General features: G+C 47.6%; 1 protein-coding gene across 1 annotated transcript in view; it reads left to right on the forward strand.

The window, feature by feature from the left end:
• LOC121194072 (titin-like) overlaps positions 1 to 25,293 on the forward strand; it is a 183,268-nt gene that overhangs the window by 136,446 nt on the left and 21,529 nt on the right. Inside the window, exons 171-185 of the mRNA XM_041056636.1 lie at positions 83 to 670; positions 822 to 1,124; positions 1,262 to 18,355; positions 18,454 to 18,750; positions 18,920 to 19,507; positions 19,608 to 19,910; positions 20,008 to 20,304; positions 20,517 to 20,804; positions 20,922 to 21,221; positions 21,360 to 21,511; positions 21,615 to 21,765; positions 21,873 to 22,172; positions 22,376 to 24,142; positions 24,500 to 24,793; positions 24,907 to 25,194. Coding sequence (XP_040912570.1) covers positions 83 to 670; positions 822 to 1,124; positions 1,262 to 18,355; positions 18,454 to 18,750; positions 18,920 to 19,507; positions 19,608 to 19,910; positions 20,008 to 20,304; positions 20,517 to 20,804; positions 20,922 to 21,221; positions 21,360 to 21,511; positions 21,615 to 21,765; positions 21,873 to 22,172; positions 22,376 to 24,142; positions 24,500 to 24,793; positions 24,907 to 25,194 — 23,010 coding nt within the window. The remainder of the gene's footprint in view (positions 1 to 82; positions 671 to 821; positions 1,125 to 1,261; positions 18,356 to 18,453; positions 18,751 to 18,919; positions 19,508 to 19,607; positions 19,911 to 20,007; positions 20,305 to 20,516; positions 20,805 to 20,921; positions 21,222 to 21,359; positions 21,512 to 21,614; positions 21,766 to 21,872; positions 22,173 to 22,375; positions 24,143 to 24,499; positions 24,794 to 24,906; positions 25,195 to 25,293) is intronic.

Genomic DNA, 25,293 nt, shown 5'->3' on the forward strand with positions numbered 1-25,293 from the left:
TTAAAAGACATTTTGTCATGAATTTTCAATTTATGAAGTCAGTAGACAATTACAACACCGCCTTCTTCCATCCTCTCTGCAGAGCCCCCAACCATCACTATTGACCCAGACATGAAGGATGGTGTGTCGGTCAGGGCAGGAGATACCATTGTGATCTCAGCCTCCAAGATTGTGGGCAAACCTCCACCCACTGCTGTCTGGTCCAAGGGAGGCCGTGAGCTCAAGAACTCTGACGTTGTCACTATTACGAGTACCCCCATTTCCTCTACTCTGTCCATCAAGTACGCAAGCCGGAAGAACACAGGCGAATACACCATCACCGCCAGCAATCCCTTTGGCATTAAGGAAGAACACGTAAAGGTGAAGGTCCTGGATGTGCCTGGACCTCCAGGCCCTATTGAAGCCAGTAACATTTCAGCTGAGAAGTGTACTCTGACCTGGCTTCCACCAGAGGAGGATGGGGGCTGCTCTATCAAGTCCTACATTCTCGAGAAGAGAGAGACCAGCCGCCTGCAGTGGACCAAGCTGGCAGAAAATGTAATGGACTGCAGATATGTAGCCAGCAAATTGATCAAGGGCAATGAGTACATCTTCAGAGTGTCTGCTGTGAACCAGTATGGCACTGGAGACTCAAGCCAGTCTGGTCCAGTCAAAATGGTTGACAGTTTCCGTAAGTTTTTTTAAATGATTATAATTTGTATATTTGTCAAAAAATGAAATTTAATAAAAAATAATTCAATTGCAAATTTCCATATAGACATAGGATAATGAAATCTTTTATAAGTTCAGTGTATAACATGTTGCATATTTTGTCTGCCCAGGCCCACCAGGCCCACCCTCAACTCCAGAGATTGATAACGTCAGTAGGAATGCTGTCACCATTTCGTGGAGGAGACCAGCACAGGATGGCGGAAGTGACATCAGAGGATACTGTGTAGAGAGGAAAGAGAGAAAAGGAATGAGATGGGTGAGAGCCTGTAAGAGGACAGTCCCGGACCTGCGCTTCAAGGTGCAGGGCCTGAGCGAGGGTGTAGAGTATGAGTTTAGAGTCACTGCTGAGAACAAGGCTGGATTTGGAGAACCAAGTGAGCCATCTCGCCCTGTGATGACCAAAGACATCGTGTGTAAGTAAAATTGGACTTCTCACCTAATTCAGAATTTTAAAATAGGAAAGTCGCAATATAAGTTACAACCTTTGTAAAAAGGCCCCCGATAACGTATTTAAATTTTTTTTTTTTTTTTTTTTTTTTTGGTTTATTAGATCCACCTGGTCCTCCATCCAGTCCCAGAATTACAGACACCACAAAAACCACTGCCACCTTTGCTTGGGGCCGACCCCACTATGATGGTGGTCTGGAAGTTGAGGGATATATTGTTGAGTACAAAAAGGAGGGGCACGATGACTGGGAGACAGAGACACAGTACCCATTGAAAGCTACTGAATATGTTATTGGTAAACTTCAAAAAGGTGGAAAATACCACTTCAGAGTCAGTGCTGTAAACTCCGAGGGAGTCGGCGAGCCTGCAGAGGTTGAGAAAGTGACTGAACTTGTGGACCAGGAGGCACTGCCAGACTTTGAGTTGGATGCTGAACTCAGGAGAACCCTGGTGGTCAGGTCCCGTGCTTCAATCCGTATGTTTGTTCCCATCAGGGGCCGTCCTGTTCCTGAAGTAACGTGGAGCAAAGATGATACCAACTTGAAAACACGTGCACACATTGACACCACAGAGTCCTACACTCTACTGGTTATTCCTGACTGCACTAGATACGATGCCGGAAAGTACAACCTCAGTCTGGAGAACGTTGCTGGAAAGAAGACAGGTTTTGTTAATGTGAAAGTTCTGGACACACCAGGACCACCAGTTAACCTCAAACCTAGAGAGATCACTAAGAACAGCATAACCCTCCAGTGGGAAATCCCCATAATTGATGGGGGTTCTAAGATTCATAACTACATTATTGAAAAGAGAGAGGCCACCAAAAAGGCCTACACAGTGCTTAGCACCACATGGCAGAAGTGTTCCTTCAAAATTCCAGACCTTGAGGAGGGAGCTTATTACTACTTCCGGGTCTCTGCTGAGAACGACCTGGGCGTAGGTGAGCCCGCTGAAACCCCTGAGCCAATCAGGGTATCCCAAGCCCCCTCTGCACCAGAGAACTTGTATGTCACCGATGTGACTGCTGACAGTGCCAGCCTTGCATGGATCAAGCCCCTGCATGATGGTGGCAGCTTGATCACTGGATACGTTATTGAGGCCCAGAAAAAGGAAACTGACCAGTGGGTCCATGTGACAACCATCAAGGCTCTGGATTACACCGTCACAGACCTGATTGAGGGTGCAGAATATACCTTCCGTATAATGGCTGTCAATGCATCGGGTAGGAGTGACCCCCGTGAGAGCAGGCCTGCGGTTATCAAAGAACAGACTTCTGCTCCTTCCTTTGACCTGCGTGGAGTCTACCAGAAGACGGTCATTGCCAAGGCAGGGGACCGTGTCAAGGTGGAGATTCCAGTGCTTGGCAAACCCAGGCCTGTGGTTTCCTGGAAGAAGGGAGATGCAGTGCTCAAGGAGACACAAAGAATCAACACTGAAACCACACCAACATCAGTTATCCTCAACATCAATGAGATCAAGAGGACTGATGGAGGCCAGTATTCCATGACCGGAAAGAACATGCTAGGGACAGTGACTGAGACAATCACAGTACTAGTCCACGACATTCCAGGTCCTCCCACTGGTCCCATCAAGTTGGAAGAGGTGTCATGTGATTATGTTCTTCTGTCCTGGGAGGCACCAGAGAACGATGGAGGCGTTCCCATCAACAACTATATTGTTGAGATGCGGGAGACTACTGGCACTTCTTGGATGGAGTTGGCAGCTACAGTGATCCGCACCACATTCAAGGCAGCTCGACTCAACACTGGAACTCAATACCAGTTCCGTGTCAAAGCCCAGAACAGATATGGCATTGGACCATGCATTTCTTCAGATCCGGTGGTGGCTGCTTATCCATTTGATGTGCCAGGCCAGCCAGGCACTCCTGTAGTCACATCTTTCAACAAGGATTCTATGACTTTGAGTTGGAATGAGCCATCCTCTGATGGAGGCAGTGCTATCCTGGGCTATCATGTGGACAGAAAAGAGAAAAACAGCATTCTGTGGCAGAGGATCAGCAAAGCTCTTGTTGTTGGTAATATCTTCAAATCAACAGGTCTTGTTGATGGAATCGCATATGAACACCGTGTTACTGCTGAAAACATGGCTGGTCTCAGCAAACCAAGCAAACCCTCTGAGCCTATGTATGCTTTGGACCCAGTCGACCCACCAGGCAGGCCTGTGGCACTGAATATCACCAGACATGAGGTGACAGTGTCATGGACCAAACCAGAGGGAGATGGAGGGTTTTCCATCACAGGCTACACTGTGGAGAGGAGAGAGATGCCCAATGGACGCTGGCTCAAAGCCAACTTCAACAACATTCTAGAAACCATTTACACAGTCAGTGGTCTGACTGAGGATGCAACTTATGAATTCCGTGTGTTTGCTAGAAACTCTGCTGGTGCTGTCAGTGCTCCATCCCAGCCATCAGAGGCAATCACATGCAGAGATGACATTGAAGAGCCCAGGCTTGATATTGATGCATCATATAGCAGCAATGTTGTTGTCATGGCTGGAGAGGTATTCAAGCTAGATGCAAGAGTGACTGGCAGGCCAATCCCATCTCTGGTATGGACCAAGGAAGGAAAGGAGCTTGAGGATACAGCCAAGCTAGAGATAAAGATGTCTGACTTCCACACAACTCTAATAAACAAAGACTCCCTGAGGAGAGATGGTGGTGCTTTTACTCTGACAGCCAGCAATCCGGGTGGTTTTGCCAAGTTCACATTCAATGTCAAGGTGCTCGACAGACCTGGACCACCAGATTCCCTCACTGTAACTGATATCACTGCTGAGAAATGTGTCCTTAATTGGCTACATCCAACACATGATGGTGGTGCTAAGATCGAGTACTTTATCATTCAGAGGCGTGAGACCAGCAGGTTGGCATGGACAAATGTGGCCACAGACCTTCAAGCAAATAGATTCAAGGTCACCAAACTTCTAAAGGGCAATGAGTACATCTTCAGAGTCATGGCTGTTAACAAATACGGTGTGGGTGAACCCTTGGAGTCTGAACCTGTTATCTGTGCCAACCCCTATGTCCCCAGTGATCCACCACAGCAGCCTGAAGTCACCACAATTACCAAGGACTCCATGGTCGTCTGCTGGGAGCGCCCTGAACATGATGGAGGCAGCAGAATAAACACATATATAATTGAGAGAAGGGATAAGACAGGCCTGCGCTGGGTGAAGTGCAATAAGAGGACTGTGACTGACCTGCGATTCAAGGTCTCTGGTCTTACACTAGGACATGAGTATGAATTCAGAGTTTTTGCAGAGAACAATGCTGGTATAAGCCAGCCTAGTCCTTCCAGTCCATTCTACAAAGCCATAGACACCATCTTCAAGCCTGGACCTCCAGGGAACCCCAGAGTGCTGGACACAACCAAGTCTTCCATCACCCTTGCCTGGAACAAGCCTGTCTATGATGGTGGCTCTGAAATCACTGGTTACATTGTGGAGACCTGTCTGCCTGAGGAGGATGAGTGGACAATTCATACTCCCAAGAAGGGATGGACAGCCACTTCCTTCACCATTACCAACTTGAAGGAAAACCAGGAGTATAAAATCAACATCTGTGCCACTAACTGCGAAGGAGTGGGAGAGCCTGCTGCTCTTCCTGGAACCCCCAAGGCTGAAGACAGACTGCTTCCTCCAGAAATTGAACTTGGAGCAGAGTTGCGTAAGGTGGTCTGCATCAGAGCCTGTAGCACACTTCGACTCTTTGTCCCTATCAAGGGCAGACCAGCACCTGAAGTAAAATGGTCGAGAGAGCATGGAGAATCCCTGGACAAAGCTAACATCGAAATCACCCCATCATTCACCACTCTTCAGGTAGACAATGTTGACAGGTTTGACGGGGGTAAATACATGGTCACTATAGAGAATGCCTCAGGAAGCAAGACAGCCTTTGTTAATGTCAGGGTGCTAGATACTCCCGGGGCACCTCAGAATCTCATCGTCAAGGAGGTCACCAGAGATTCAGTTTCCCTTGTTTGGGATGCACCCCTCATTGATGGTGGCTCCAGAGTCCGCAACTACGTAGTAGAGAAGCGTGAGTCAATGAGAAAGGCTTACTCAACTGTTTGTGCAAGCTGCCATAAGTCAAGTTGGAAAGTTGGAGACCTGGAAGAAGGAAAGATGTACTTCTTTAGAATCCTGGCTGAGAATGAATTTGGCATTGGTCTACCGGTAGAGACCGTTGAACCAATTAAAGTGTCAGAGAAGCCTCTCCCACCAGGTAAAGTGTCCCTCCTTGAAGTTACTGGCACCAGTGTCACACTAACTTGGGAAAAGCCTGACCATGATGGTGGCAGTAGAATCACAGGCTATATTGTTGAGATGCAAGGTAAAGGCAGCGAAAAGTGGACCCAAGTCATGGTGGTAAAGACCAATGAGGCTCTTGTAACTGGCCTTACACAGGGAGAGGAGTACATGTTCCGTATTTCAGCCACCAACGAAAAGGGAGTTAGTGACCCACGTCCTCTCAGTATGCCTGTGGTGGCAAAAGACCTTGTCATCTCACCAACCTTCAAATTGATTTTTAGCACATTCAGTGTGCTAGCAGGAGATAATCTGAAGATAGATGTACCTTACGTTGCCTGTCCCAAGGTCACCGCAACTTGGCTCAAAGATGGCATTGTTCTCAAGGAGACAACGAGAGTTAATGCTGAAGCCACAGACAAAAACCTTCTCCTGGTCATTAAGGAGGCATGCAGAGATGATGTGGGCACATACACTATCAAACTGATCAACTCAGCTGGAGAGGCATCCACAGACATCAGTGTTGTTGTTCTAGATAAGCCTGGCCCTCCAATTGGCCCAATTAAGTTGGATGAGGTCACTGCTGACAGTGTGGTCCTGTCATGGAATCCACCAGAGTATGAGGGTGGTTGCACCATCAACAATTACATTGTTGAAAAGAGGGACACATCTACCACAAATTGGCAAATTGTGTCAGCTACAGTTGCCAGAACCACTATCAAGGCAGCCCGTCTGAAGACTGGATCTGAGTACCAGTTTAGGATTGCTGCTGAGAACAGATATGGCAAGTCCTCAGCTCTGCTCTCTGATACCATTGTTGCTCAGTATCCATTTGAAGTGCCTAGTTCGCCACGTTCCGTCACAGTCCAGTCAGCCACCAAGGAAAGCATGGTGGTTGTATGGGAGAAACCCAGTAATGATGGTGGAAGCAAAATTCTGGGCTATCACTTAGAGCTCAAAGAGAGAAACAGCATAATGTGGGTGAAACAGAACAAACAACTAATCCCGGAAACCAGATTCAAGGTTGTTGGCCTTGAAGAGGGTATTGAATATGAGTTCAGAGTCTATGCTGAGAACATTGTTGGCCTTAGCAAAGCCAGCAAACTGAGTGAAATGCAAGTGGCCAGAGATCCTTGTGTCAGCCCAGGAAAACCAGAGGCTGTTATTGTGACAAGAAACCAAGTGAAACTCAGATGGACCAAACCTGAGTATGATGGTGGCATCAAGATCACAGGCTATGTGGTTGAGAAGAAGGAGGCAGCTGGCCGCTGGATGAAGGCCAGTTTCACTAACATCATTGAGACTGAATTTGTTGCTACAGGACTTACTGAAGATGAGATTTATGAGTTCCGCATCATTGCCAGGAATGCAGCTGGTGTCTTCAGTCAGCCCTCTGAGTCCACCGGAGCCATCACTGCCAAGGATGAGGTGGATCCACCCAAGATTGACTTGGAAGCTAAGTACTCCCAGGCTGTGGTGGTAAATGCAGGGGAGACATTCAGACTTGAGGCTGCTGTCTATGGTAAGCCTGTGCCCACAATACACTGGCTAAAGGAAGGTAAAGAGATTACTGAAGCAGCTCGCCTAGAGCTCAAGAACACAGACTTTACAGCTTGTCTTGTTGTTAAAGAAGCCATTCGTGTTGATGGAGGTCAGTACACATTGCTGATAAAGAATGTTGGAGGAGAGAAATCTGTTAACATTAATGTCAAGGTTTTGGACAGGCCTGGTCCTCCTGAGGGCCCTATCTCAATCTATGGGGTCACAAGTGAGAAATGCTCCATTGCCTGGAAACCTCCCATGCAAGATGGAGGTAGTGATGTTTCCCATTACATTGTTGAGAGGAGGGAAACCAGCAGACTGGTTTGGACTGTAGTTGAACCAAAAGTTCAGACACTGAACCTGAAAATCACCAAACTTCTTCCTGGTAATGAGTACATCTTCAGAGTGGTTCCAGTCAACAAATATGGAGTTGGTGAGCCTCTGGAATCTGAGCCGATGATTGCCAGAAACCCATTTGTCACTCCCAACCCACCAACAGAGGTAGAAATCAGCACAATCACCAAAGACTCCATGGTGGTGACCTGGGAAAGACCAACTCATGATGGTGGCAGTCCCATCCAGGGATACATTGTTGAGAAACGTGACAAGGATGGTGTGAGATGGACCAGGTGCAACAAGCGCACAGTGAGTGAGCTGCGCTTCAGAGTAACAGGGCTCCTAGAAAACCATAGCTATGAATTCAGAGTTGCTGCTGAGAATGCTGCAGGTGTTGGCACTCCTAGCGCTCCAACACTGTACTACAAAGCATTGGATCCTATCTTCAAACCAGGCCCACCAAACAACCCCAAGGTGGTCGACACATCCAGGTCAACTGTTTCCCTGACTTGGGGCAAACCCATTTATGATGGTGGCTGTGAGATTCAGGCTTACATTGTGGAGGCCTGCAATGGTGCATCTGATGAGTGGTTCATGTGCACCCCTCCCACTGGAATCACAGATACTAAGTTTACAGTGAAAAAGCTTCTGGAGAAGCACGAGTACCAGTTCAGAGTGTGTGGTATCAACAAAGTTGGTGTTGGTGAGCATGCTGATGTTCCAGGAAAGATTCTCCTGGAGGAGAAGCTTGAGGCTCCTGATCTTGACCTTGACGCTGATATGAGAAAGATGATCAACATCAGGGCAGCGAGCACCCTCAGGCTGTTTGTTCCTGTGAGGGGTCGTCCAGCTCCTGAGGTGAAATGGGGTAAAGCTGAGGGTGAGATTAAGGAGACTGCCCAGATAGACAACACAGGCAGTTATGCATCACTTGTCATTGAGAACGTTGACAGATTCGACAGTGGCAAATACACCCTGGCTGCAGAGAATGCCAGTGGAGTAAAGTCAGTCTTCATCAGTGTCAGGGTCCTGGACTCACCTAGTCCACCCACTAACTTTATGGTGAAAGAGATTACCAAAGATTCTGTCACTCTCACATGGGAACCTCCACTTCTGGATGGTGGCTCAAAGATTAAGCATTATATTGTTGAGAAGCGTGAGAGCACCAGGAAAGTTTACTCTCCCATCACCACCTGCAATAGGATGTCATGGAAAGTTGAGCATCTTCCAGAGGGTGGAATCTTCTTCTTCAGAGTCTTGGCTGAGAATGAGTATGGTGTAGGTCTCCCTGCTAAAACTATGGAACCAATCAAGATATCTGAAAAGCCTCAGCCACCTGGTAAAGTCAGTGTTGTTGATGTCACTCATAGCACTGTAACTCTCAGGTGGGAGAAGCCTGAATATGATGGCGGCAGTAGGATCAGTCATTATGAAGTCGAACTGGCACCTAAAGACAGTGAGTCTTGGTCTGTGTGTGCTAGTGTGAAAGCACTGGAGACTGTAGTGACAAACCTACTAAAGGGCGAGGAGTATCAGTTCAGAGTTGTAGCTGTAAATGACAAGGGCAAAAGTGACCCCAGACAGCTCGTTCACTCAGTTGTAGCAAAGGACCTTGTGATTGAGCCTGCTGTTAGACCCAAAGTGAGCACCTACAGTGTCCAGGTGGGGCATGACCTCAAGGTAGAGGTCCCAGTTGCTGGTCATCCAAAGCCAACCATCAGCTGGACCAAGGATGGTTCTGCACTTAAACAGACCACAAGAGTAAATGTCACTGACTCAGCACATCACACTACCCTCACCATAAAGGATGCCACCAGAGAGGATGGGGGCATGTACGGCATCAATATCTCCAACGCCCTGGGATCCAAGGATGCCACTATTGAGGTGATCACCCTTGACAAACCAGGCCCACCAACGGGCCCTGTCAAGTTGGAGGACATAAGTGCTGAAAGTATCACTCTTAGCTGGGAACCTCCTACATACACAGGTGGCTGCCCAATCTCCAACTATGTGGTGGAGAAGAGAGACACCACCACAACCAACTGGGTGGTTGTATCTGCCACTGTTGCCAGAACCACGCTAAAAGTGAGCAATCTGAAGACAGGCGCTGAATACCACTTCAGAATCTATGCTGAGAATAGATATGGAAAGAGTTATGCAATTGATTCAGAGCCTGTTGTGGCACAGTATCCATTCCAGGAGCCTGGCCCACCAGGAACCCCATTTGTGTCTTCATACACTAAAGACTTTATGGTGGTTGAGTGGCACAAACCCCCATCTGATGGAGGTAGTGCTATCTTGGGCTACCATCTGGAGAGGAAAGAGAAGAACAGTATCCTCTGGACGAAGATCAACAAAATGCTCATCCAAGACTGCAGGTTTAAATCTACTCCTCTTGAGGAAGGCATTGAGTATGAGTATAGAGTCTATGCTGAGAATATTGTTGGCATTGGAAAGTGCAGTAAAGTTTCTGAGGTTTATGTAGCCCGTGACCCATGTGATCCTCCTGGCCGTCCCGAGGCTGTGATTGTGACCAGGCACTCAGTGAAGCTGAGGTGGACCGCTCCAGAGTACGATGGTGGAAGCTTAGTTACTGGCTACGTGGTGGAGAAACGTGACCTTCCTGAAGGAAAGTGGATGAAGGCTAGCTTTACAAACATAATTGAACATGAATTCTCAGTTACTGGCCTGACAGAAGATAACAAATATGACTTCAGAGTAGTAGCAAGGAATGCAGCTGGTGCTGTCAGCAAGCCATCTGAGAGCACAGGATCCATCACAGCCAAGGATGAAGTTGACCCACCAAAGTGTGAGACAGATCCTATGTATAACCAGACCCTTGTTATTAATGCTGGAGAGGGTTTCAGTCTGGAGGCCAGTGTGGAAGGAAAGCCCATCCCCACAGCTCAGTGGTTCAAGGGAGATGTTGAAGTTGAAAACTCAGCAAGGGCCGAGATCAAAAACACAGATTTCAAGGCTTTGCTAGTTGTAAAGGATGCCATCAGAGTGGATGGTGGACAGTACACTCTGGTTCTGACTAATGTGGCTGGAACTAAGACTATCCCATTCAGTGTGAAGGTACTGGACAGACCAGGCCCCTCAGAGGGACCTCTTACTGTCAGTAATGTAACTGAGGAGAAGTGCTCACTGTCATGGCTGCCACCCAGACATGATGGAGGAGCTAGCATTTCTCACTACATCATTCAGAAGCGAGAAACCAGCCGCCTGGCATGGACTGTGGTTTCCAGTGACTGTGGAGCTACCATGTTCAAGGTTACCAAGTTGCTGAAGGGCAATGAGTACATCTTCAGAGTCATGGCCGTCAACAAATATGGTGTGGGTGAGCCTCTTGAGTCAGCGCCAGTGATCATGAGAAATCCATTTGTTCCTCCCGGTTCCCCTCAGGAGCTTGAGATCACTAACATCACTAGGGACTCCATGACTGTCTGCTGGAACCGCCCTGAGACCACAGGAGGCAGTGAAATTGTAGGTTACATTGTTGAGAAGAGAGATAAAGCTGGAGTGAGATGGACCAAGTGCAACAAACGCAGGGTGACAGACTTGCGTTTCAGAGTAACAGGACTGACCGAGGACCATGAATATGAATTCAGGTTATCTGCTGAGAATGCAGCTGGAGTGGGTCAGCCAAGCCCACCTACACCCTACCTCAAAGCCTGTGACCCCACCTTTGAACCAGGCTGCCCCACCAATGCCCATGTGGTCGACACAACTAAAGACTCCATCAGCCTGGCTTGGCATAGGCCTATCTATGATGGTGGCTGTGAGATTCAAGGATATTCTGTGGAAATTACCAAGGCTGATGAGGAGGAGTGGACCATTTGCACCCCACCCTCTGGAGTCAACGCGACCAAGTTTACCATCACCAAATTGACAGAGCACCAGGAATACAAAGTGCGCATCTGTGCCATCAATAAGCTGGGTGTAGGTGAGCCCACAGAAGTCCAGGGAGTCGTGAAACCAGAGGATAAGATTGAGCCTCCAGAAGTGATTCTGGATTCAGAGCTTAGGAAAGGAATAGTTGTCCGTGCAGGTGGCTCAATGAGAATCTGCATACCATTTAAGGGTCGTCCTACTCCCGAGATTTGCTGGGCCAAGGAAGATGGAGCACTGCCCAGTAAAGTTCAGATTGAGACTGGGGAAGATTACACACAGCTTTCCACTGACATCTGTGACAGATATGATGCTGGAAAATACATATTGAACTTGGAAAATAGTGCTGGCACCAAATCAGCCTTTGTCTCTGTTAAAGTTCTGGACACTCCGGGGGCCCCTCTGAATTTAACCGTAAAAGACATTAAGAGACAAAGTGTTACTCTGACCTGGGAGCCACCTCTCATTGATGGCGGTGCAAGAATCAAGAATTACCTGGTTGAAAAGCGGGAGTCCACCAGGAAGGTTTATTCTAACGTGGATAACAAATGCACAAAGACAAGTTACCGTATCACTGGCCTCACTGAAGGAACTATCTACTATTTTAGAGTCTTAGCTGAGAATGAGTTTGGTGTGGGACAGCCTGCTGAGACAGAAGATGCAGTTAAGACATCTGAGCCTCCTCTGTCTGTGGGTAAGGTCACTTTGACTGATGTGACCAAAACCTCTGCCTCGCTCTCCTGGGAGAAGCCAGACCATGATGGAGGCAGCAGGATCATGGGATACTACATTGAGATGCAGCCTGTGGGCTCAGAAGAATGGGTGGTGGCTGCTACAACCAAAACATGTGAGGGCACTGTCACAGGTCTTAGTGCAGGACATGAATACCTGTTTAGGGTGACAGCTTTTAATGAGAAGGGCAAGAGTGACCCCAGGCCTCTGGCTGCATCAGTCACTGCTAAAGATGTAACGATTGAGCCCAGATTCAAGATGGCATTCAACACTTACAGTATACAGCATGGTGAGGATCTGAAGGTTGAGATTCCAGTGATAGGACGCCCTGTTCCCAAGGTTGAATGGAAAAAGGATGGACAAGCTCTAAAGGAGACAACCAGACTAAATGTATCTAGCACTCCATCATCTACTAAGCTGTGCATCAAGGATGCAAATAAGGAAGACTCTGGTAAATACACTGTCATGGCCACCAGCAGTGTTGGAACAGCTACAGAGGAGATTACTGTAATTATTCTTGATAAGCCTGGCCCACCTACAGGCCCCGTGAAAATTGAGGAGGTGAGCTCTAATTATGTCACTCTCTCCTGGGAGCCACCAGGTTACACTGGCGGCTGCCAGATCAACAACTACATTGTGGAGAAGAGAGACACCACCACAACAGCATGGCAGATTGTGTCTGCTACTATTGCAAGGACAACAATCAAAGTCACCAACTTGAAGACTGGAGTTGAGTATCAATTCAGAGTGTCTGCTGAGAATAGATATGGAAAGAGTTCTGCCATTGTCTCTCCCACTGTTGTTGCTCAGTATCCATTCAGTGAGCCTGCTGCCCCAGGAACACCAATTATTTCTGCTGCAACCAAAGATAACATGGTTGTTGAGTGGAAACCTCCTACCAACAATGGAGGCAGCCCCATCCTTGGCTATCACCTCGAAAGAAAGGAGAAGAATAGCCTCTTGTGGACTAAACTCAACAAGCTTCTAATCCCAGACACACGTTTCAAGACTACAGAGCTAGAAGAAGGCATTGAGTATGAATTCCGAGTTTATGCTGAGAACATTGCTGGAATCAGCCCAGCTAGCAAGATTTCTGAGAGCACAGTTGCCAGGGATCCCTGTGACCCACCAGGCACTCCTGAGGCTATTGAAATCACCAGAAACCATGTGACACTCCAGTGGACCAGGCCTCAGTATGATGGAGGCAGTGCAATCACTGGCTATGTTATTGAGAGAAGGAAACACCCAGATACCCGCTGGATGAAGGCCAGCTTCACCAACATCATTGATACCCAGTTCACACTCAGTGGCCTGACTGAGGACTGCGTTTACGAGTTTAGAGTCATTGCCAGGAATGCTGCTGGTATTTCCAGCCATCCTTCTCAAAGCACAGGAGAAATCACTGCCAAAGATGAAATTGAGGCACCAGGAGCCACCATGGATTCTAAATTCAAGGATCTGACTGTTGTTCATGCTGGTGAAACATTCGTTATTGATGCTGACTACACTGGTAAGCCTCTGCCTGAGGTCATTTGGTTAAAGGATGGAAAGGGTATTGATAAAACCACTCCAAGAATGGAGGTCAAGACCACACTCACACGTACCATCCTGACAGTCAAGGATTGCATTAGAGTTGATGGTGGTCACTTTGTTCTCAAACTTGTCAATGTGGGAGGAGTTAAGATGATCCCAGTTAATGTTAAAGTTCTGGATAGACCTGGCCCTCCAGATGGCCCGTTAGAGGTCAAAGGGGTCACAGCTGAGAAATGTTATCTTCACTGGAACCATCCCTCACATGATGGCGGAGCCAGCATCTCTCACTACATCATTGAGAAGCGAGAGACCAGCCGTTTGTCATGGACCATGGTTGAACCTAAGATCCAGGCCATCAGCTACAAAATCACAAAACTGCTGCCTGGCAATGAATACATCTTCAGGGTCACTGCTGTGAATAAATATGGTGTTGGTGAACCTTTGGAATCTGACCCTGTTATTGCTCGTAACCCATTCACCACTCCCAGTGCCCCCTCCACCCCAGAAGCCAGTGCTATCACTAGGGACTCCATGGTGCTTACCTGGGAGAGGCCGGAACATAATGGAGGGGCTGAGATTGAAGGGTATATTCTTGAAAAGCGTGATAAGGATGGCATTAGATGGACTAAGTGCAACAAGAAGAGGCTGAATGACCTGAGATTCAGATGCACTGGCCTCACAGAGGGACACTCCTATGAGTTCAGGGTCTCAGCTGAAAATGCTGCTGGAGTGGGAAAACCAAGTGCACCATCTGAATACATCAAGGCTTGTGATGCCACTTACCCACCAGGACCTCCAAATAACCCCAAAGTCACAGACCATTCAAGCACCACTGTCTCCTTGTCCTGGTCCAGGCCTATCTATGATGGTGGAGCACAGATCACTGGTTACATCGTTGAAGTGAAGGAGACAGCAGATGATGAGTGGATCATTTGCACACCACCCACGGGTGTCCAGGCTACTCACTACACTATTAAGAAATTAAAGGAGAATGCAGAGTATAACTTCCGCATCAGTGCTGTCAACTGTGAGGGAGTGGGAGAGCATGTGGACCTACCAGGGTCTGTGATTGCTGCAGAGAAGCTGGAAGCTCCTGAAATTGAACTAGATGCCGACTTAAGGAAGATGGTCAATATTCGTGCCACTGCCACCCTCCGTCTGTTTGTGACAATCAGGGGAAAACCTGAGCCTGAGGTCAGATGGTCAAAGGCCGATGGCACTCTGAATGAGCGAGCCCAGATTGAGGTCACAAGCTCTTACACAATGCTGGTGATTGAGAATGTTGACAGATTTGACACTGGCAAATATGTACTGACCCTTGAGAATTTCAGTGGCTCTAAATCAGCCTTCATCAATGTTAGAGTTCTGGACTCCCCTAGTGCTCCTACCAACCTGCTGGTTAAGGATGTGAAGAGAAATTCTGTCTCTCTCTCCTGGGAGCCTCCACTAATTGATGGTGGGGCTAAGATATCACACTACATTGTGGAGAAGAGAGAGCAGAAGAGAATGGCTTTTACCAGTGTTTGCACCAATTGTGTGAGGAACTCGTACATTATATCTGACCTGCAAGAGGGAGGCCGATACTATTTCCGTGTCTTGGCTGTGAATGAGCTTGGAGTAGGTCTGCCTGCCTCCACAGATCAAGTCAAGGTGTCCGAGGCTCCTTTGCCTCCCGGTAAGATTGTCCTGGTTGATGTGACTCGTCATAGTGTCACCCTTTCTTGGGAGAAACCTGATCATGATGGAGGCAGCAAGATTACAAACTATATTGTGGAGATGCAACCCAAGGGGGATGATAAATGGACTGTGTGCAGTGAAGTCAAAGCACTGGAAGCTACTATTGATGGACTTACAACTGGAGAGGAATACTCCTTCAGGGTGATTGCTGTGAATGATAAGGGCAAGAGTGATGCCAAACCTCTGGCAGCCGCTGTGGTGGTGAAGGACATCGCAGTAGAGCCGACCGTCAACCTCTTGTTCAACACATACAGTGTAAAAGCTGGAGATGACTTGAAGATTGATGTTCCCTTCAAAGGCAGACCTCAACCAGAGGTGTCCTGGAAGAAGGATGGCCAGGTGCTTAAGCAGACAACCAGGGTAAATGTTCTTACCTCCAAGACCTCATCCAAGATTTTCATCAAGGATGCAACCAAGGAAGATGTAGGAAAGTATGAGATTACTTTGACTAACTCAGTTGGCACCAAGACAGCTGAGATCTCTGTTATAATCCTGGACAAACCTGGGCCCCCCAGTAACATTAAGGTGGACGAGGTGAGTGCTGACTTCATCTGTCTGTCTTGGGATCCTCCAAGCTATGATGGTGGATGCCAGATTAACAACTATGTGGTGGAGAAGAGAGACACTACCACAACCACATGGCAGATTGTCTCAGCCACAGTAGCCAGGACATCAATTAAAGTGTCTCGCCTCACTCAGGGAACAGAGTACCAGTTCCGTATTGCAGCTGAGAACCGTTATGGCAAGAGTACTGCTATTGACTCTGCTCCCATTGTTGCTCAGTATCCGTTTGAGCCTCCTGGTCCCCCAACCAACCTCCACGTTGCCCATGCCACCAAGACTGGAATGCTCGTGGTATGGGGCAGACCTGCCAGTGATGGGGGAAGCTCTGTTATTGGATATCACATTGAATGTAAAGACCAAAGCAGCATTCTGTGGACCAAGGTCAACAGAGGACTGCTAGCCGAGAGCCAGTTTAAGATGACAGGCATTGAAGAAGGCCTGCTGTATCAGTTCAGAGTCTATGCTGAGAATATTGCTGGCATTGGTCCATGCTCTAAGCCCAGTGACCCTGTGGCAGCCAGAGATCCATGTGAACCTCCACATAACCTTAGAGTCACCAACATTACAAGGAACTCAGTTTCTCTCTTGTGGGAGAAGCCAGAGTATGATGGTGGAGTAAAGATCACTGGCTACATTGTTGAGCGTAAAGAACTTCCCAATGGACGCTGGCTGAAATGCAATTTCACAAATCTTCAAGATACTTACTTCGATGTCACAGGCCTCACCGAAGATGTCCAATATGACTTCCATGTCATTGCTAGGAATTCTGCAGAGCTGTTGAGTGCTCCTTCAGAGAGCACCGGTCCTGTTACAGTCAAGGACGATGTAGACCCTCCTACTATTATCCTGGAAGACAAGTTCAGACAGCTGGTTGTCATCAAAGCCGGGGATATCATTAGAATTGATGCTGAGATCACAGGCCGTCCACTCCCAGTTGTCACATGGTCTAAGGATGGAAAGGAGATTGAGGCCAAGGCTAGGTGTGAAATCACCTCCACCAACTTTACAACCACCCTGATTGTCAGAGACACCATTAGGAGGGACTCTGGCCAGTATGTCCTGACCCTGCACAATGTAGCAGGAACCAGGTCTGTGGCTATCAACTGTAAGGTTCTGGACAGACCTGGACCTGCCGCAGGACCTTTGGCAGTGTCTGGTCTCACAGCAGAGAAATGCACCCTAACATGGGGACCCCCTCACGAGAATGGTGGTGCTGAAATTATGCACTACATTGTGGAGAAACGTGAGACAAGTCGCCTTGCCTGGACTCTTGTCTACGGGGACATGAAGGCAACCACCTGTAAGGTGACCAAGCTGCTTAAAGGAAATGAGTACATCTTCAGAGTTAGAGGAGTCAACAAATATGGGGATGGCGAGGCCCTGGAGAGTGAGCCAGTAAAGGCCATGGATCCATTTACTGTGCCTGCAGCTCCCACTAATGTCCAGGTCACCTCAGTTACTAGTGAGGCAATGACCATCTGTTGGGAAAGACCTGTTTCTGATGGTGGCAGCAGTATCTCTGGCTATGTTATTGAAAAGCGAGAGAAGACTGGTCTTCGCTGGTGCCGTGTTAACAAAAAACCTGTTTATGACCTTAGAGTCAAAGCCTCACACCTTCGTGATGGCTGTGAGTACGAGTACAGAGTGTTTGCAGAGAATGCTGCTGGCCTCAGTGCTCCTAGCATCCCTTGCCCACTCACCAAGGCTGAAGACCCACAGTTCCTGCCTTCACCTCCTGCTAAGCCGAAGGTCATTGATTCTACAAAGACCACAGCTACCCTGTCATGGAACAAGCCACTGTTCGATGGTGGAGCACCTGTGACGGGTTACAGAGTAGAATATAGGAAGACTATAGATGATGAATGGATTGTTGGAGTCCAGAACACCAAGAACACAGAGTTTACAGTGGTGGGGTTGACTCCTGGGGCTGAATATGTGTTTGTTGTCAAGTCCATCAACAAGATTGGTGTCAGTGAGCCCAGTCCTGAGTCAGACAAACAGGTTGCCAGAGAAAGAGAGGAGGAGCCAGTCTTTGACATTAGCAACGAGATGAGGAAGACTCTTATTGTGAAGGATGGCAGCTCTTTCACTATGACAGTTCCCTTCAGAGGCAAACCCACTCCCAGTGTTACATGGACTAAACCTGATGTTGATCTTAGAGTCCGTGCTGTCATTGACACCACAGACACCTTCACCTCCATCACCTTAGAGAAAGCAACTCGAAATGACTCTGGGAAATACACTGTCACCTTGTCCAGTGTAGCTGGAACCTCCTCCTTGACACTCAGTGTCAGAGTCCTGGACTCCCCTGGGCCTCCTGCCCGTGTCGAAGTCAAGGAAGTGACCAAGACCTCTGCTACTGTAACCTGGGACACTCCTGAGAATGAAGGAGGAGGGCCAGTCAAAAACTACCTGGTCGATATCCGCGAGGCCAGCAAAAAAGGTTGGACCAGGCTGATTGACACATGCCACAGACTGACATACAAAGTTACAGACCTACAGGAGGGAGGAGTTTACTACTTCAGAGTGACAGGCGAAAATGAGTATGGTGTTGGTGTTCCTGCTGAGACCAATCAGGGAACCAAGATCACAGGTATTGAATTTTAAGTTGGCATAACATTATAGTTTCTTCTTATGCAAAAGACAATGCCTAATCATTTCAATAAAACACATTTCACCCTCTTTCTCTAGAAAAACCAAGCCCCCCACCAAAGCTTGGTGTGACAGATGTGACCAAGGAAAGTGTGTCCCTGGCCTGGGCCAAACCAGAACAAGACGGAGGCAGCAGAATTACTGGCTACCTAGTGGAAGCTCTGGAGAAGGGCCAGGAGAAATGGGTTAAGTGCGGTGTAACCAAGTCCACTCACTTCACAGTGTCTGGTCTGAGGGAGAATGCTGAGTACTTCTTCAGGGTGAGAGCTGAGAACCACGCTGGATTCAGTGATGCTAAGGAAATGGTCACCCCTGTAGTGGTCAAAGACCAGCTTGGTAAGTCGCAAACTTACAGGTTTACCAGAGTCAGTAGATTGGCGTAGATTAACTAATAAGCCAGTATTTATTATTTGTAGTTATTGTATATATAACTAGGAAATAACCAAGTGAAATAACAGTATTAATTTCTCATGCTAAAACTCACTTTATTACTCTTTTGCTCCAGAATCTCCTGAGGTCAACATGAAGGATTTCCCTCACAACACTGTGTATGTTAGAGCTGGCTCCACCCTCAAGTGTGAGATCCCACTGACAGGCCGGCCTTTGCCTAAAGTCACCCTGTCCAAGGATAACATACCTCTCAAGTCAACAATGAGGTTCAATTCTGAAGTCACCCCTGACAGCATCAAGATCGTTTTACGCGAGAGCATTGCTGGCGACTCAGGACGCTATGATATCACTGCCTCCAATTCCAGTGGAACCACTAAGTCCTTTGTAAACATTGTGGTTTTGGACCGACCTAGCGCACCAGTTGGACCCGTGGAGCTGTTTGATGTCACAGAAGACAGTGTGAGCCTGAAGTGGCTCCCACCGGCATATGATGGTGGCAGTCCCATCACCAACTACGTCATCCAGAAGAGAGAGACAACCACAGCTAACTGGATGGACGTCTCTTCTGCTGTGGCCCGCTGCACCATAAAGATAATGAAGCTCACCACCGGCCTGGAGTACCAGTTCAGAATCAGGGCTGAGAACAGATATGGAATCAGCGAGCACATTGACTCACCAGCTGTCACCGTCAGCCTTCCTTACAGTAAGCAGTCTTTGTTTTACTTCTTCACATTTATTACTTTTCCTACTCTTGTTTTTCACATGAACATGTAAACCCCACGACTCTGCTTTGTACCTGCCAGCTATTCCTGATGCTCCATCAACTCCAGAGATCACTTCTGTAACGAGGGAGAGCATCGCTGTGGCCTGGAAGGAGCCCAAGTCAGATGGTGGCAGCCATGTGTTTGGCTACCATCTCCAGATGAAAGACAGGAACAGCATCCTCTGGCAGAGAGTCAACAAAATGGTGATCCGTGCTACACACTTCAAGGTCACCAACATCAATGCTGGACTCATTTACGAGTTTAAGGTTGCAGCAGAGAACGCTGCTGGAATCAGTGCCTTCAGCAAGGTTTCTGATGCAGTGCTGGCTATTGATGCCTGTGGTGAGTGAAATCTCAAAAGCTCTCTATAAAAGTCAAGGAAATCTGATTTTACCGCCATAGTTGTTGTATAATGAGTTCCCACTGTCTGTTCCTGCAGAGCCACCCATCAACTTGCGCATCAGTGACATCACCAAGAACGCCGTTAGCCTGGCCTGGCAGAAACCCAACTACAATGGCGGATCCCCGATCACTGGCTACATCATTGAGAAGAAAGAGGGAGCGAGTGTCAAGTGGTCCAAGGCTAACCTCACCAATGTCACAGACACCCGCTTCACTGTGACTGGCTTAACCCAGGATGAGACATACGAGTTCAGAGTCATGGCCAGGAATGCAGTTGGCTCAGTGAGCAACCCATCCATAACTGCTGGACCAGCCACATGTGTGGACACCTACGGTTGGTCTTTGAGCATTTTATTCTAAGCTGTGGATTACCATAAAATTTTGTACAATCATTCCTCCTCACAGAATGAATGCTTTCCTCTGGTGCAGATGTTGTTTTGGATGCCACATTTTCCTTTTTTTTCCCATAACGTTCTTTACTATACTCTTGTCCTTTTGCACATCAGAACTTTAACTCACCTTTCTGTTTTGTCATTTATCATCCAGGTGCCCCAGAGATTGAAATACCACAGGAGTACCTCAGTGAGGTCAAACACAAGGCTGACTCTAATGTGGAGCTCAAGTTTAATATCACAGCCAAACCTGCTCCCACTATTGAGTGGTTTAAGGATGGCCGAGAGCTTGAGCCCACTGCCCAGCTCTCTTTCAAACACACATTTGAATACACTAGTTTGTTCCTGAAGGAAACCACTCGTTTGAATTCTGGTACCTATGAAGTTAAGGTGAAGAACTCCCTGGGATCAGCATGCGCCATTGTCAGGCTGCTCATTCAAGGTATTCAGATACTAAAAACTGAAAAATTCTATTTATGACAGGTTTTGCCTTGCACGAAATTGATCTTTTACTCTGTATAAACCCTGATGTTCATGTTCCTGCCCCTCCCCTATTCAGACAAGCCAGGCCCCCCTGCTGGAGAGATCCAGTTTAAGAAGGTGACTGCTGATAACATAACCATCATGTGGTCCCCGCCTGCTGACGAGGGCGGTGCCATGGTAACTCATTACATCGTGGAGAAGAGGGAGACCAGCAGGGTCATGTGGTCCATTGTCTCAGAGAAACTGGTTGACTGCATCGTCAACGTGCCCAGACTCATCCAGGGCAATGAGTACATCTTCAGAGTCCGTGGAGTAAATAAGTACGGCATTGGAGACCCGCTGGAGTCTCAGCCTGTAATCGCAAAGAACGCATTTGGTAAGCAAACAAAATAAACCCATTATTCCCACATCTGCTTTTTAATTCAGAGTTAGGTTTGAAAAACACTACACAGAATGTTTTAAACAATGTAAAACAGTTTATTTCAACTAACCTGGTCATTTTTATTTCACACAGTTCCTCCAAGCGAGCCATCCAAGCCTAAAGTGACAATGATCACTAAGTCCACCATGACAGTGATCTGGGAAAGGCCAGCATTGGATGGAGGCAGTGACATTGACGGATACTACTTGGAGAAGAGGGAAAAGAGGAGTCTGCAGTGGTTCAAGGTTTGTTTGCTGACCTGATCTTTAAAGATTTTGTTTTCAGCATGTAAGAAGACAAACTAAAACTGGCATTTGTAAGCGTCAATGTTCTGTTTTTTTTGTCCAGGTGGTGAAGGGCACCATCAGAGACACCAGGCAGAAAGTCACCAATCTGGTGGAGAACAATGAGTACCAGTACAAAGTGTGTGCTGTCAACAAGGCTGGGGCAGGAAACTACTCTGAGCCTTCTGACCTCTACAAGGCCTATGACCCCATCGGTAGGCTTTTTAATTTGTACTTAGCATCACCGTGATAGTCTTGTAGGAATTTTATTAAGGTGTTCACGTGGATCCGCTGACCACTCTTGCCCTTTTGTCTTCTCCAGATCTGCCCGGTGAGCCCTCCAAGCTGCGTGTGGTCGACTCCACAAAGACTTCCATCACCCTCGGCTGGGAGAAGCCCGTCTATGATGGGGGCAGTGAAATCACACACTACATTTTGGATCAGATGAACACGGAGGACAAAGAATGGGTGACCATCAACCCACAGGTCAAGACCTGCGAGTATGTGGTGTCCCACCTCAAACCTGGAACCTACTACTTTTTCAGAGTCTCTGCTGTGAACTGCAAGGGCAAAGGAGAGGACATCAAGATGTACCAGCCTGTGCAAGCCAAAGACATCTTGGGTTTGTATTAAAATAGACTCTTTCATGGTATTGCACCAGGCATGAGTCTTTTATATTTATGATAAAGTTAAAAACGTATTGATAATAAGCAAATATATTTTCTATCGTTTTAATGGCTTCAGATTATTGCATTTGATTGTTATACAGACTTTTAAATATCATTATATCTCCCTCCTTCCCCCGTGTGTCCTACACTCCAACAGAGGAGGCAGATTTGGACTTGGATGTTCCCATGACGACCCAGTATACAGCCAGGGCTGGCCGTGACGTGGAAGTGTTTATCCCCTTGAAGGGACGTCCCGTCCCCAATGTCACCTGGCGCCGCGGAGACCGCAACATGGCTGGTGACAACCGTTACACCATCACCAGCACTGAGAGAGCCACCACACTCCTCATACCCAAGGTCACCCGCGATGACTGCGGCAAGTACCTGCTGGAGATTGAGAACGGCGTTGGAGAACCTAAGATAATTACTGTTTCCCTTAAGGTTCTGGACAGTCCGTCTACCTGCCAGAAACTGATGATCAAGAACGTGACAAGAGGAAAGCTGACCCTTAGCTGGGAGGCTCCTCTCATTGACGGCGGTTCCCCTGTCACTAATTACATTGTCGAGAAGAAGGCTTCCACCATGAAGGCTTACCAGGTGATCACCGCTGAGTGTGCCAACACAACTTACAAGGTGTCAGGCCTGGAGGAGGATGTAGCTTACTTCTTCCGTGTATCTGCTGAAAATGAGTATGGTGTGGGTGACACATGCGAGACCACTGAGCCTGTCAGAGCCACAGAAACTCCAGGAGCGGTTAAAGACCTGGTGATGGCGGACTCCACAAAGAGCTCTGTTACCCTGCAGTGGACCAGACCTGACCATGATGGTGGAAGCCACATCACTGAATACATCATTGAGAAGAGAACCAAGGAAGATCCCACCTGGACTTTGGGTGCTACATGCAAGCGTTGCAGCTGTGAGGTCACGGGACTTAAGGAGAATGCTGTCATGGACTTCAAAGTGTTTGCCAAGAATGAGAAGGGCAAGAGTGACTTCTCCCAGATTGGTCCGATCACAGTGATGGACTTCATCATTCCACCTGAGGCCATCCTCATTGACTATCCCAACGGTGAGCTTGCTGTTCGCATTGGCCAGAACATCCACATTGAACTGCCTTTCAAGGGTAAACCAAGACCTGCTATCAGCTGGCTGAAGGATAACTTGCCTCTGAAGGAAAGCGAGAAGATTCGCTTCAGGACCACTGACAACAAGACTGCAGTCACAGTCAGAGGAGCCAAGAAGGAGCATGCCGGCCAGTATACCTTGGTTCTGGACAATAGAGTTGTCAAGAACTACTTTGACATTAATGTGATCACTCTGGGACCCCCTTCAGTGCCTGTTGGTCCCATCCGCTTTGATGAGATTAAAGCTCAGAGTATCATCATCTCTTGGGATGAGCCAAAGGAGGATGGAGGTGGCGAGATCACCTGCTACAGTGTGGAGAAACGTGAGACATCCCAGGCCAACTGGAAGATGGTCTGCTCCAGCGTTGTCAGGACCACCTTCAAGATTCCCAACCTGGTCAAGGGAACTGAGTACCAGTTCAGGGTCCGTGCAGAGAACAAGTATGGAGTCAGTGAACCACTCAACTCCTCAGACATTATTGCCCAACACCAGTACAAACCTCCAGGCCCCCCAGGAAAGCCAGTGGCCTACAACATCACCAGTGATGGTATGACCATCAAGTGGGAAGCCCCAGGTTTTGATGGAGGATCCCCTATTTTGGGCTATCATGTTGAGAAGAAGGACAGGAACAGCCTTATGTGGCAGAAAGTGAACTCCACCATCATCTCCAACAGAGAGTACAGAATCATTGGTCTCATGGAGGGACTGGAGTACTCCTTCAGAGTCTACGCTGAGAACAATGCTGGATTCAGCCCTGTTAGTGAACAAAGCAAACATGCGCTCGCTATCTCCCCTGTTGGTGAGTACATTCCAAATACTACAAAGAGATGCTAGATCCCAGTTTACTCTTTGTTCATCCAGTATAGAATTGGGTTCAGGAAATGGTTAGCCTAGCAGTGAGTAGAAGTAAAGGGAAACTTTTAACTTAACTCCATCAAATAGGAAAAGATAACCTTCTAACGCCTCAAAATCTGTCCTGTTGGACATCAGATTTATTTTTTCAAGGGAGATATTTTCAAGACTGAAAAAGTTGTGGTTATGTTGAAATGAATTTTTGTAAACGTATGATTGTTTTCAAGGTCCTATTTCTTTTGGTATTACTTCAGGATTTTACAACCAAGTGCAATATATAGATGCATCTTTCTTGTCTCATTAGATCCACCTGGCACTCCTGTCTGCATCGATGTAACGAGAGACTCAGTCACCCTGCAGTGGGACATACCCAAGAGGGATGGTGGCAGCAAAATCGTGGCCTACAGTGTGGAGAGGCGCCATGGTAGAGGCAAATGGCTGCGTTGCAACTTTACTGATATAAGTGAAACTCAGTTCACTGTGACTGGTCTGTCTCCTGGAGACAGATTTGAGTTCAGAGTGATTGCTAGGAATGCCGTGGGTACAGTCAGTCCACCATCTAACTCCTCTGGATACATCATGACCAAGGATGAGAGCAGTAAGTATTTTCAACTTGAAAAAATGTGTAGAGAATTTATCATAAATATTGTATTTCTCACATCCATTTAATTTTGCCGATCCTTCACTTGTTCCTTCTCTTTGCACCTCCAGTTGCTCCTGAGATCGAGTGGTCTCCAGACCAGGTGCTCACCTTAAAAGCAGGAGAGAACGTTAAGCTCAGCTGCAGTATCACTGGACGTCCCGTCCCCCAGGTTGTGTGGTATAAGGATGGCAAAGAGATCGACAAAAGAACCATGATTGACATTGAGATTACCACTGGCATTGGCACCAGCAGTCTGTTTATTCGTGATGCTGACAGGAACCACCGCGGAATCTACACCGTGGAGGCTAAGAACAGCTCCGGTGCCAGGAAAGCTGATGTAAACGTCAGAGTACAAGGTTGGTAAACGATTATGTAAATGATTATGTTTCACAGTCCGTTAGAGACATTGTATGGGACATTGGACATTTACAAATCTGTTTCTTGTGACACCTGGG

This window comes from Toxotes jaculatrix, chromosome 15, assembly GCF_017976425.1.
Source record: "Toxotes jaculatrix isolate fToxJac2 chromosome 15, fToxJac2.pri, whole genome shotgun sequence".
In the NCBI taxonomy this organism is placed as follows: domain Eukaryota; kingdom Metazoa; phylum Chordata; class Actinopteri; family Toxotidae; genus Toxotes; species Toxotes jaculatrix.